Below are 12,685 nucleotides of genomic sequence, written 5' to 3' on the forward strand. Positions count from 1 at the left end.
TTTTATTTATTTATTTGACAGAGAGATCACAAGCAGGCAGAGAGGCAGGCAGAGAGAGAGGAGGAAGCAAGCTCCCTGCTGAGCAGAGAGCCCAATGCGGGGCTCGATGCCAGGACCCTGAGATCATGACCTGAGCCGAAGGCAGAGGCTTAACCCACTGAGCCACCCAGGCGCCCCTCACTTTATTATTATTATTACTTTTTTTTTTTTAAAGTAAGCTCTACACCCAATGTGGGGCTTGAACTCATATTTCTGAGATCAAGAGTAGCATGCTCTACTGACTAAGCCAGCCAGGTGCCCCCAGAGAGACTTGCTTTAGATTCGAAGACACAAATAGGCTGAAAATTAAGGAATAAAAAAGACACAGCTTATCAAAAAGTAACCAAAAGAGAACTGGGTGGCTGCACCATTATAAGACAGGAGATTGCAAATTCATTACTAGAGTCAGAGAACATTTTATAACATAAAAGGTTTAATTTGTCAAGAAAACATACAAATATATATGCACCTAACAACAAAGCCCCAAAATCACAAGGCACAACAGATAAAACTGAAAGGGAGAAATGGACAATACAACAATGCCCAGAATCAGCAAATCTATACAGAGAGAATGAAGATTAGTGACCATAAGGACTGGCAGGGGAGGAAATGGGCAGTGACTGATAGTAAGTATAGGCTGCTGAAAATGCTATGAAATTCAATAATGGAATAGCTTCTCAGCCTTTTGGCTAAGACCAAGTATGAAATTTGATAGTGGTGCTGACCACACAACTCTGAATATACGAAAACCCACAGAACTGTACACACATATTTTAAAGATTTATTTATTTGAGAGAGAGAAAGTGTATGCAAGAGAGCACATATGCATGAGGGGAGGGAGGGGCAGAAGGAGAGGCAGAGGGAAGGAATCTCAAGCAGACTCCCTACGAGCGTGATCTTATGACCCTGAGATCATGACCTGAGCTGAAATCAAGAGTTGGATGCTTAATTGGCTGAGCCACCCAGGCACCTCCTGAATTGTACATTTTAAAAGAATAAGTCTTTTGGTATATGAATTATATCTCAATTTTAAAAAAATGTAATGGCACACAAAATGATGCTGGAATAATAGTATCCATGATCTGGCTAAGGCAGAGAAACAGAAAAGAAGTAAGTGTGGTTAATGGAATAAACATTTTGTACTTTTAGCCTAAACCTAACTGAAAAATGTGAGGAAAAACCCATCAAAAGTATGTTACAGACAGTATCTCTGTTGGAGAGAAGCAGAGAAGCAACAGGAACAAGGTAATCAAAATACACTGATAAAGAGTTTAAAATATGAAGAGGTTTGTTCTGAGAACAATACAAATTATGCCCAAATTCTATACTGCTATCATCTCAATGCTGTCTGTATTTATTTATTTATTTAACTTTTAAAGCTCATTCTAAAGATTTTATTTATTTATTTATTTGACAGAAAGAGAGCGAGAGATGGTGAGAGAGGGAACACAAGCAAGGGGCGTGGGAAAGGGAGAAGCAGGCTCCCCGCGGAGCAGGGAGCCCAATGTGCGGCTCGATTCTAGGACCCTGGGATCATGACCTGAGCCAAATGGAGATGCTTAATGACTGAGCCACCCAGGCGCCATAACACTGCCTATATTTACTACTGTGGGAAAGGTCATTAACCACATGAGCAGCAGTGTACATGATTACTGAAGGGTACTTTTCAGGAGTTTGTTCATTTTAGAAAATTCATATTTTAAATGCTGGTATCTAACGAATGTCTTTAAATAAGAATACCTATATTTCTCATGAATGTTTAGTTTCAAGGAAACAGGTATCATGGAAAGGTTCTAAGGAAAAAGAAATGCAAACTATCAATGTGGCCACCTCTCACTCATACACAGGCTTTACATCTTAAGCCCTACTTGAAATTTTTTTTTTTTTAAGATTTTATTTATTTTTTTGACAGACAGAGATCACAAGTAGGCAGAGAGGCAGGCAGAGAGAGAGGAGGAAGCAGGTTCCCTGCCGAGCAGAGAGCCTGATGCGGGGCTCGATCCCAGGACCCTGGGATCATGACCTGATTCGAAGGCACCCACTGAGCCACCCAGGCGTCCCCTGAAATTTTTTAATACGTAATTTCTACTAAGGAAACAAGGTAATCTAAAACATCAACATGAGCAAAACACTTATTTTTAAAAAGGTGAGGAATTCAAAAGAACATGAAGGTTATTAGTAGCTGTGGATCACGAGTGCCACTTCCTAGTTCGAGTGATCTAGAGCTCACAACACTTACAAGAGTCAAACAGATTAAGAATCCATTAACCACACAGAGGATCTGCCAAGCTCCTGGACAGTCCAGCTTCACTGGAGAACAAAATCATTACCTGTCTACAGCTACAACCACACTCTGCGAGCTGGTCTCACCAACTGATTCCTGGAAGCTGGCCATCTGTCTTTTATCCACTCCACCACTCACCAAATTACCTGAAACACAATGTGCAAAATCAGAATCGCTTCAGAAACAGTCAAGTATTTAGATCAAAGTATTCTGTGGCATCAGTATGCAGAGACAAGAGCCGTAAGAGAATGGTTTGCAGGCAAAACAAAACAAAACAAAACAAAACCACCCTCAACTGATGACAGAATAAAATTAAACGTAGGCTTTGGCATTTGAAATACATCCTTATTCTTAAAATACGAGCTCCCTTGCTTGTAGCCACCACCTCCCTTTCTTAATAGTCTTTCTCATTTTTACAGTGTCGAATGCCTACATTCAAGAGAACAAATACACAATTAAGCAGCACCAACTTAGAGCTTCTAGAAGATGGGATGGCCGATACCTGTTCAGCGTCCCATGCGCTTTCCAGGACCTCACTCTAGCCATCGCTGCATGTGCCCTAAGCAGCAGTTGCTAGTACAGCTTCCCCCTTTCACATGGCCTCTGCTCTTAACCGCGACTCTGTATTATTCCAGTCAGTGTCCCTGGGACCTAGGAGCCTGCCTTCTGCCCTGAGACAGCCTGGGTTGGAACCCTGCCCCTGCCACTTCCTGCAGTACGGTCACTTCAGCCCAGAGTCACCTTCCTCATTCACAAGATGAGGACGACAACAGTGCCAATCTCACTGTATGATGAAGAGAATTAAATGAGTTAAAATGAGTAAACCGAGTGCTTAGAATGTGGCCAGGCACATTTGTTTGTCTTACTTGCTGTCAGAGCCCACCGACGGGAGCCTCTCGATTCAATGAGAAACCATTCTACCTTCCAGATAACGAACATGGAAGCTATGCTGCATCCACCTGTCAAAATCTGGAGATACACACACCCACTCCTCTAATACTAGGTACTAAAGCAGTAGCCTTTCTGAAGTAAACGGCTTCTCCCCCAATACACTTAATATGCACAGAAAGAAAAGTAATGCACCCTGCTGATTTTGATACAACAGGCATTTACTCAACAGTTTAATCACAGTTAAGAGGGCCAAAGCAGCACTTCCACTTCCACTAATAAACATACTGTCAGCGGGCACACAAGGAAGAGCTGGTTTGCGTGACAGTCCTGCGAGACAGGAAGCGTTTCATTCCGGTTAACTTGTGACTCCGCGATGGCCAGCCGTGGGGCCTGGTGTCTTACCAAGGCCAAGGCCCATGAACTCTTCTCCCGCCAACGTGTGGCCCTTCAGGCTCCCTTCTCGTTCACGCCCAGATCCAGACAGGTAGCGCGTTTTCACCCCGGTTCCTATCAGCTGAGCGAGCTCCAGCTGGCTGATGCACTTCAAGATCTAATGAAAAGGACATCAGGCATGAAGAAGTGAGTTCCCGTTTCCGGCCTGCAAAGGTCACTGCAATCTTAGTCACTCGAGAGCTCTTTGAAACACACGGCTTTTCAGGTGAGAATGAAATCTGAGGGTCTTAGGGTGGTTTTCCCAGTCCTGGCGAGGCAACCCACTGACTGCAGGCCTGGAAGACAGACTTCACTATCTTTTTTTCAAACTGTTAAAAAGTAGAAGAGAAAATGACCAAAAGAAAAGTGGGTACGATGCAGTTACGCCATATAGATGTTTAATTATGCAAATGTCGTAAGCGCGCGAGAAAGAGAGAAAAGCTGTCTGACTGGAGCAGGGCATCGCACCCACCGTGCTCCCCCGTAAGTCGCCATCTGGTCTACTCAGCCCCCCTCGTCCCCTCTCTACTCCACCCCTCAGACGCAAACGCTAGCCTCCCTGCGGCTCCGTTCACTTGGCACGTCTTTTCCTACCCCCAAAGCCTTTGTACTTGCTGTTCCTTATGCTCTTCCCCATGGCTCACTCCCTGCTTAGATTCCCAGCTCAGACATGTGTCCCTGAGACCTGTCTTGACTGCCCCGTGACTCTACTACCATTCTGTGGCCACAATTTTTTCCCTCCTTAGCCCTTATCACTTTTGGCCTTATGCCATATATTTGCTTGTTCTAGGCCTTAAGTACCAACAGGGCGTCAATGCTGTCTTGTTCACTGCTGAATCCCCAGCACTTAAAATAGCTGGTGATTATTACTCGGTTAACTGAGTGAATCAGAACATGTCCTGGAATGGGTGTGCAGTTGGAAAAAATATTGTAGCTTCCGGGCCCACGGGTGGAGAAGACATACCTGCACACAAGCCTTTTCTCAACGGGAGTTTATCTGAAGAAACAGACATGGGTCTCGACTTCTACCGGAGGAAAAACTGGTTTTCGAGGGACAGCACGGAGGTCTCCTTACCCTTAGGAAGGGTCAACCATTCCTAAGGGATTTTCATGGGAACTTCTGACTAAAGCTGGGTTTTGCCTTTCATGCTGACGTTACGTTACGTTATGATCTCAGAGCATGGGAGTCCACTATACCACTGAGTACTGCTTGGTACTGAGAAAGGTACTTAATTCTACCAGACAGAGCTGTGCCCTGATTGCTCCACATACAATGATCCTACTGAATTATTACCAGTAAACTCATATTAACTCCCTCCCTTTTCCAGAAGCTGAGGATGGCCAGTGTCTCAAGTATGTCGACAACTTGCAGCCAAGGACTTCTTGGCTCCAGCCTGATTTCTGACCATCAAATAGGTGGTAATTCATTTTAACATTTCCGGGTGCTACTATATCCTTGGCAACCAGCAGGAACCCTATTGAAATCATGCCTCTGAGGTTAAAAAAAGTTCTATGAGAGAAAGTAGCTATTTACTCGTTCAGTACGTACTGCGACTCCTCAGAAAACAGGAAATTACTTCTTAAAAACAAAACAAAACAAAGCAACAACAACAACAAAATGGCTCCTGGCTGGTTCAGTTGGTGGAACATGTGATTCTTGATCTTGGAGTCCTGAGTCTGAGCCCCACCCTGGGCACAGAGGTAACTTGAAGAACAAAAACAAAAACCGAAACCCAACCGACCATCCCTCCCTACCCCTACCCTACTCCGTCTTTTCTAATATGGAAAACTCCAAGGTTGCGATGGGGGAAGGAAAGGCTGGGTGAAAGGGGACAAAGGTACATGCCATGATGAGCGGGAGGGGGAGGGCTAACACCTACCGAGCCCTCACCACCTGCCAAATGCAGTTCTGGGCCCTGGACAGGACCTCCCTTCACCTCATGGCAACCCCACGAAGATGCAGCCCGCATGGGACCTGCATACCACACAGGCAGGCAGAGCTGCAAACCCACACCGGACCCCAGCAGTCCAGCCTTCCCCCTTAAGGACTTGACCCCATGGGGGAGGAGGCAGCCACGTCCCCTCTAGGTGCCCATGGTCCCCACCACTCTGCACACTCACCTCTACTCTTACAGTTTTCTCTCTAAAGCGAGAAGCAATATGTGCAGACACCAGAGAAATCAGGTAATGTAATTTAAGGGAAAAAAAGCAGGAAATAAATCTGCATCATTCTATCACTCGGGATTTTTAACACTTTTCTTTATCCTTTTCAGGTATGATTAGGAAAGAGATCAGGCCCCCAGGGACATTATGAGCTCCCAGGAGGAGCCCAAGGGCTTGGGGCAGTGGAAGGAAATCTGTTGCAAAAGCAAACTTGTGCCAACCGGAGCTGGTGGCGGGGGCGGGGGGGGGGCCGCGGTGGTTGCGCTCTCGTGACATGGAGCATCTGAACGCACCCACCACGGGCCCAGAGGCTGACTTTCAGAGACGTGAGGTATTTGTGGATAAAGGAAAACCCAGAGTTAAAGCGAGGCTTGACTCTAGTTACAGAACTGGAACCGACCCAAGACAGAAGATGGACACTGAATGAGAGGAATGCTGGGAGTTCTCCTAACTAACAAAAGGCATTGACCAGGGTTTCAAAGGAAATGCACCTCGTGCCAGGAGTTCCCAAGGTAGTTGCCGTCGGTGTGCGCCACTGTTATGAGCGTCTTTATGGTGTCGATGTTTTTCTGCTTCATTTCTGTGATGCTGGAGCTGGCCGTCAGCAGGGAGAAGCGAGCAAGAGCCTGAACATAAGCATCTCGTTCCAGCTGCAACAGAAACCCAACCAAGAGAGCGTGCTGAGATGCCACCCTTAGCATGCCAGCTGGCACATCCACGCGCCTGTGTGTGCACGGGGCTCCTGATACCGTCTGTACACACAACGTGCCAGTTCTTCCGTGCTGGCGTCTTCCTGCTACCCAACATCCTGTGAGCCACGAGGCTGAAAGCTGGCTCTCTCCTTTGCACCTGACCTCAAACTTAAGTTCCATGTTCCCTTCCCTCCGGAGGGAGTAGGAGAGGAATCTGTTGAATGTTAAGAGTGCCACATACACTCTAGTTTCTGCAACAATCTTGCAAGGTAGGCCTATTTCCTCAACTCTACAGAAGAGGGACCAAGGATGTCTTAGAGAGGAGTTGGCTGGGCCAATGTCATGTGGCTAAAGCAGCAGCAGGGCTAGGTTTTGCAACCCAGACTGTCTGATGTCAAAGCCTGGGGCTTGGTACAGAAGAAAATGTCTAACTGTAAAATACACAGGAATAGAACATTTGAGTTTTTCAAAATAAATGGGTGCAAGTTCTTACTTAGGAAATGATGGGTGGGACTGACAGCCTCCTAACTGGTAAGTTTGAGAATTGTACTCTGATTAGTTGTTTGAATTTTTTCAAGACGCAAAGGTTTACAGACATACTCATTTTGCAGTAAATTGTTTCTCCCAGAGAAGACTTGGAAATGAAGGGCATTATAATAAAAACTGATCTTAAAAGGAAAAGTACTATTTTAGCACAAGGGCAGGCTAATTAGGCAGGCGGATAGGAAGTCTGTTTTGTCGAATCCAATCAAGTGGCTCAGACCCCACCTACCCGCTGAAGAGGGTTACAATCCAAATCTCCAGTTTTCCCCTAATGAGCCTGTTGTCAGCATAAATCTGTGGGCTTCTTCTCAGCAGGCATGAGTAGGTAGTTTGCTGAGACTTTCTGGCTAATTGGAAGTGTCTGATAGTTTCTAAGTTTTGCCAAATCTGAAAGAACACAGCCCACCAGCCTCTCTGGAGCCTTGCTAACTTCCACCCACCTGCATTCCAAAGATGCAGGCAATCCGGATTGCACATCGGATGCCCTCCAAACACAGGGAGGCCACCTCCGTATCGTCACAGTTCTGCAGTCCGATGCTGTAGGCTGCCAACAGCGGCGTCCACACCAGCTGAAAGGAAGTGAGATTTCCATCATGTCTAGGGTTTCAGCACGGAGAAAGCACTCAGAGGCCACGCTGTTAGTTATGAACACAGCCAGCATGCCAAGTTCACGGCTATTTTGATTTCAATCTACGCCATTCATAATATAAAATGATTCCTCAACTGTGGTCAAAGGTATCACTATAGATATGCTCCTCACTACACATATGGTTCAAAAGGAAGGAAGAGAAATATGTGGGGAGTGTGCCACCACCACGTCTACGTGCATTGGTGGCAGACATCACTCAACAGGCGAGCCCGCTCCCTGCGAAATCTACTCAGGGCAGGAGAACAGTTCTTGCACAGTGTATCAGGCAGGCAGTGCCCGTTAGGCTGGCACACGGAATAAAACCTACACACATCTCATACTCTATAGTTTTTTGAAAAGCTCCTAATTCAAATTATTTAGACTTTACTTTTCCTCCAATTTTTCTGTGAATTCCCTGGAAGTAAAAAGTTCACAAGAACCTAGAAGTGCTCAACTAACAGGATACTGACAGCTACTACAAAAATACCTTAGAGAAAAATTATGCGTTATGTGTCTATAAGGCACGTATCTGTTCTAGACATTTTAAAAAAAAGAGACACTTCAGGATATTGTCTTTTTACCTCCAACTAGTTTCATCTGGTAAACTCACCCAGAGGCCATGGAGGTGAGAGGTCAAAATGAAACTATCTCTTTTCCCTGAATGACTCTTAATTCATTCAGTTCCCCCAGCAGGCCCGACAGCAACCCTATGCTTGTCCCCATTTTACAGATGAGGCTGAGTAAGCTGACCAAGGTCACAGAGCTACAAGGTGGCAAAGGCAGGATGCAAACCAGCCATTCTGACCGTGGAGCCCATGCTGGCACACTCCCCACACCATCAAAGGGCTTCTGGGAAGGAAGTAACTCACTTGAGTTACTGTTCAGACAGAAGCACTCAGACCTGACCTTTCCTCTCCTCCACCTCGTCACCATTACAGAGTCACTGGTTGGCTTCTAGCCCGCCCCCTGCACAGTCAGGCCGAGCCAGGTCCTGGCTTCTCAGGATACTCACTTTGAACATCGGGCGGACATGGTCCAAGTGAGTGGCGCTGGTGAACGGGGCCTTGGCGTGGCTCACGGCCTCCATCAGCGCTTTGGCCGTTCTGGCCATCTGCTCCATTTCCAGGTTGTACAGCAGCCGTCTCTGTTTTTCACTAGCTACGCCTACAGAGAAATGAGAGTCTAATAGCAGCTGCTGATACCCACTGAGCGCTCGCTATGGGATAGGCATGGTTTTAAAAGATTGACAATGGTTCAGTCACAAATCTTCCTGAGCACCTCCATGAGCGTGTTCCCAACAGTACCATTTTACTGAAGGGGGAAATGAGGCACAGACAGGCTCAGCTCTTTGACCAGGGACACACACCCAGTAAGGAGTGGAGGTGGGACTTGACCCCAGGCAGGGTGGCTCTGCAGCCTGTGCTCTCAGTCTCTGCTGAAGCCAAGAGTGTCACAGGCCTTCGCCCATAGAATTCTCAAGGTTGGCACCATCACCACCGGCATTAAAGCAGTTTTAAGGAACACTGAGTGGGATAATTTAGCTCTCAGGTTACTCATTTTAAATACCTTCTTGTAGCTAATCACAAATCTAGCAAGAAGATGGTTATAAGAAAATCAACATAATCACACTGATTTAAACACATTAACTATTCAGATACCTAGATACGCAAATTAATCATCAGGGGACTTAATCATGCGATCTGATACACTTAAACATTAGGATTAATAGGAATAATTAGTCAGTAGACCTTACTCTGCTTAGCAGATTTGGTTGCCATCGTATGCTCCTTTGTTTCTTTCATGGCAATTTTCTTGCCTTCTATTTCTTCATAGATGCTTGAGAGATATTCTTCCGGGAGATCTTTACTATCGTTGATACCCCGATTCATTTTAATGTATTGTTCTTTAGTCATTTTATTTTTTACCTGAAATTTTAAAACATTAAAAGCCATTCAGAAAACATCCAGTGGCCCAAATAAAACTCCTCATTTAGCTACTACATCGTATCAATCATTAAAATATTTTACCTGAGGGCTGTGCAAGTCGGTGGTTAGCATGATAATTGAGTACGCTAGGACATACGCAGTGTCAGCACTAGCAAACAGGGTTTGCCTGGAAGAGAAGGTTCCAGATGTAAGAACATGCGCTGAGAAGAGGCTAATGGAGACACGCTGCACTGAAAACAGGCCGACTGTTCCACGTGTTGCAAACTAGTCAAGAGTGTTCATGCTTTTAGCACCACTGAAGAGTAACTAATGTCCTTAAGTATAGAAAAAGCTAATTAAGAAATTGTGTCAGGTTTTAGGTTTCTTTGAACAAAGCAGTTTTAAGTCAAGTTTCAAAGAAGATTCTCAAGGTGCAGCCAGAACCCTGGGTTAGGCTGTGGCAAGCGAGGCACCCGGAGACAAAATGCAGAGACCCTCACTCTGACCATGACGGTGAGGCCCCCGGACAGTCTGCACCCTTGTGCTTCACCTGCCTCACCCTGGTCCTATTCCTGAGAGCATCTACTTTGTGCTGGGCCCTGGGGAGAAAGAGGATGAACACTGCTGTCCAGGGCACCTGGCCGGCTCAGTCAGTAGAGCGTGCCACTCTTGATCTTGCGCTTTGTAGGTTCAAGCCCCATGCTGGGAGCAGATATTACTTAAAAAAAAAAAAAAAAAAAGAGAGAGAGAGAGAGAGAAAACTGCTGTTCAGTTATTCATTATTTACAGCTTACATTACCCACTGCAATACTGAACAGCAGAAATTTGAAGAAAAATATTTAGGTTGCTCTACATAATATGCTGGTGAAGTCTGACTTTTTTTGCCTTAGGCAGGAAAAGATAAAAATGTGTGGCTACACAGCCTTGAAATCTGTGGATCTAAAGCTACAAAAACTGGTCTGTCCAAACCATCCCCGGAAGGAAAGGGAGAAACTCTGAAGAACGTAACAAAAGGTTTGAATTCCAACATGAAACAATCTAACGTGTTTAGCCATTAAGAGAAACAGACCAAGGTCCCCAGAACTTCTCGTCTGCCTTCACAGCACATTCTAATGTCTACTGGGTTAGTGACCAGATGCTGCCCCTGCTGACCATGCATCTAATGGGAAGAGCTCGCTGTGCACCTGGAGGAGTAGAACCAATTAATATGAAAACCAAGTAGACCCGGGAGGCAAACTGTTATTAAAAATTTCCACATCATGTTCGCAGTACACTCAGACACTCTTCACTTCATGCCCAGGGGAAAGAGTGTGAGCTTTTGAGTCAGACAATCCATATTCAACCCTGCTCTGCTACTTAACCAGCTGATTAACTCTGGCAGGATGCTCAATCTCCCAGAGCCTCAGTTTCCTCTCCAAAAAAATGGACATACTACTCCCAGGCTTACCATTAATTAAATGAAATGTATGTAAAACCCATGGCATGGCTGACATACAGGGAATATGTTTTTTGTTTTTTGTTTGAGGATTTATTTCGTTTAGACAGAGAGAGAGAGAGCATGTGCATGCACACGCACAGGGGAGGAGGGCCAGAAGGAGAAAGAGTCTTCAGCAGACTTCCCGCTGAGTACAGAGCCTGACACGTGGCTTGATCGCACGAACCTGAGACCACAACCTGAGTTGAAACCAAGAGTCAGACGCTCAATTTCCTGTGCCACTCAGGTGCCCCAGGGGATGTCTAATAAAGGTTAGCTCTCTTTTTAATTTCCAGTTCCTACAAAAACATGGGATGCCTGGGTGGCTCAGTCGGTTAGGCATCTGCCTTCAGCTCAGGTCCTGATCCCGGGGTCCTGGAATCGAGTCCCGAGCTGGACTCCCTGCTCGGCAGGGAGCCTGCTTCTCCCTGTGCCTGCTGCTGCCTTGCTTGTGCTCGCTCACTCTCACTCTCTATCTGACAAACAAATAAAATAGTAAACAAACAAACAAACAAAAAACATGATGTACCCACCAAAAGAGGACCTAAGATGAAATCATGCACTTAGGCGGGTTTTATGAGTTATGTAGCCATTTCTGAAACCTGCTCATCAGTATCTAACCAAAGAAAAACCCAAATCCTTGAGATCTACCCCATATGTTAAATCAAGGAGCTATTCTTAATTAAGAAAGAGGTGCCCAGGGGCCTCTTCTCAACTCATAAAATTACTCTTATCAAGATAGCATGGGCTCTACCTGTGTGAACATGGACAAGTTACTTAGCCTCTCTGATTCTCAATTGCCTTGACTGCAGAAAGGGGACACAACAGAGACTGTGAAGTCTTACCTGAGATAATCCCTCAGCAGTGTCAGGCACATTGTAACAGAAACTTTAGTTGTCTGGTGCAGATTTAGAACAATTAAACTCAACTCCCAACCAAACTAAGATCAGTGCTCTGAGGTAGGCAAAAAGATGACATGGAAAGGACATCGACACAGTGCTCACCCCTGGTTGCATTCTATGTATCTCGCAGCAAATTTCTCCATTAATCGATCAATCTTCTGGGCTTCCCCAGGTAGGCGGAAACCTTCTAGAAACGTCCGCAGGGCTGAGACAAATTCCTTTTCGCAGAAGTCAAGTTGATCCACGTAGGCATACATCACTTCCTTGTTGAACCTTGTGCTGTCTCCCAGAAAATCACCTACTTGGGTCTGAAACATATACACCCACTCATGTCTAGAAACTGTCATATGTGAACCAACGGTAAAACACACTTCAGGCAGAGTGGGGAGGCAGAACGCACTGCTCTCAACACTGAGAAGAGGCTGGCCTGCTAGAAAAGCTGAGACTCCAAGCCTGCCCACCCACCCACCCATTCCAGGCTCAGTCTATCCTATCTCAGAATAGGAGGAGGTAGCACAGGAGACTTAAAGATGAAAGAATGATGGGACACACTCAGGAGGGAGGTTAGCTGCAGACAGGCAGCCAGAAGTTTCTAGCCGTCAAGGGACACTTCAAGCTCTGACACTGTTCTAGCAAGTACACAACCGGCTCTTAGGAGCTTTTCGAGAAGCTGGCTGAAGGAGTAAGTAGGACTGCTATGACCAGGGGTGAG

The 12,685-nt window shown here is 45.8% G+C and overlaps 1 protein-coding gene across 2 annotated transcripts in view; it reads right to left on the reverse strand.

Annotated features, from left to right (window-relative positions):
- The window catches only part of ARFGEF2 (ARF guanine nucleotide exchange factor 2), a 97,796-nt gene that overhangs the window by 37,556 nt on the left and 47,555 nt on the right, over positions 1 to 12,685 (reverse strand). For both annotated transcript variants that reach the window (XR_013967454.1, XM_080814265.1), the window contains exons 16-23: positions 12,076 to 12,281; positions 9,700 to 9,784; positions 9,426 to 9,597; positions 8,685 to 8,836; positions 7,485 to 7,613; positions 6,301 to 6,459; positions 3,617 to 3,764; positions 2,370 to 2,469 (exon numbers count right to left, since the gene is read on the reverse strand). Coding sequence is in view for 1 of the 2 variants with exons in the window: in XM_080814265.1 (XP_080670391.1) it covers positions 2,370 to 2,469; positions 3,617 to 3,764; positions 6,301 to 6,459; positions 7,485 to 7,613; positions 8,685 to 8,836; positions 9,426 to 9,597; positions 9,700 to 9,784; positions 12,076 to 12,281 (1,151 nt within the window). In the remaining variant the exon portion in view is untranslated. The remainder of the gene's footprint in view (positions 1 to 2,369; positions 2,470 to 3,616; positions 3,765 to 6,300; positions 6,460 to 7,484; positions 7,614 to 8,684; positions 8,837 to 9,425; positions 9,598 to 9,699; positions 9,785 to 12,075; positions 12,282 to 12,685) is intronic.

Source organism: Martes martes, assembly GCF_963455335.1.
Source record: "Martes martes genome assembly, chromosome: 9".
Taxonomy (NCBI): Eukaryota; Metazoa; Chordata; class Mammalia; order Carnivora; family Mustelidae; genus Martes; species Martes martes.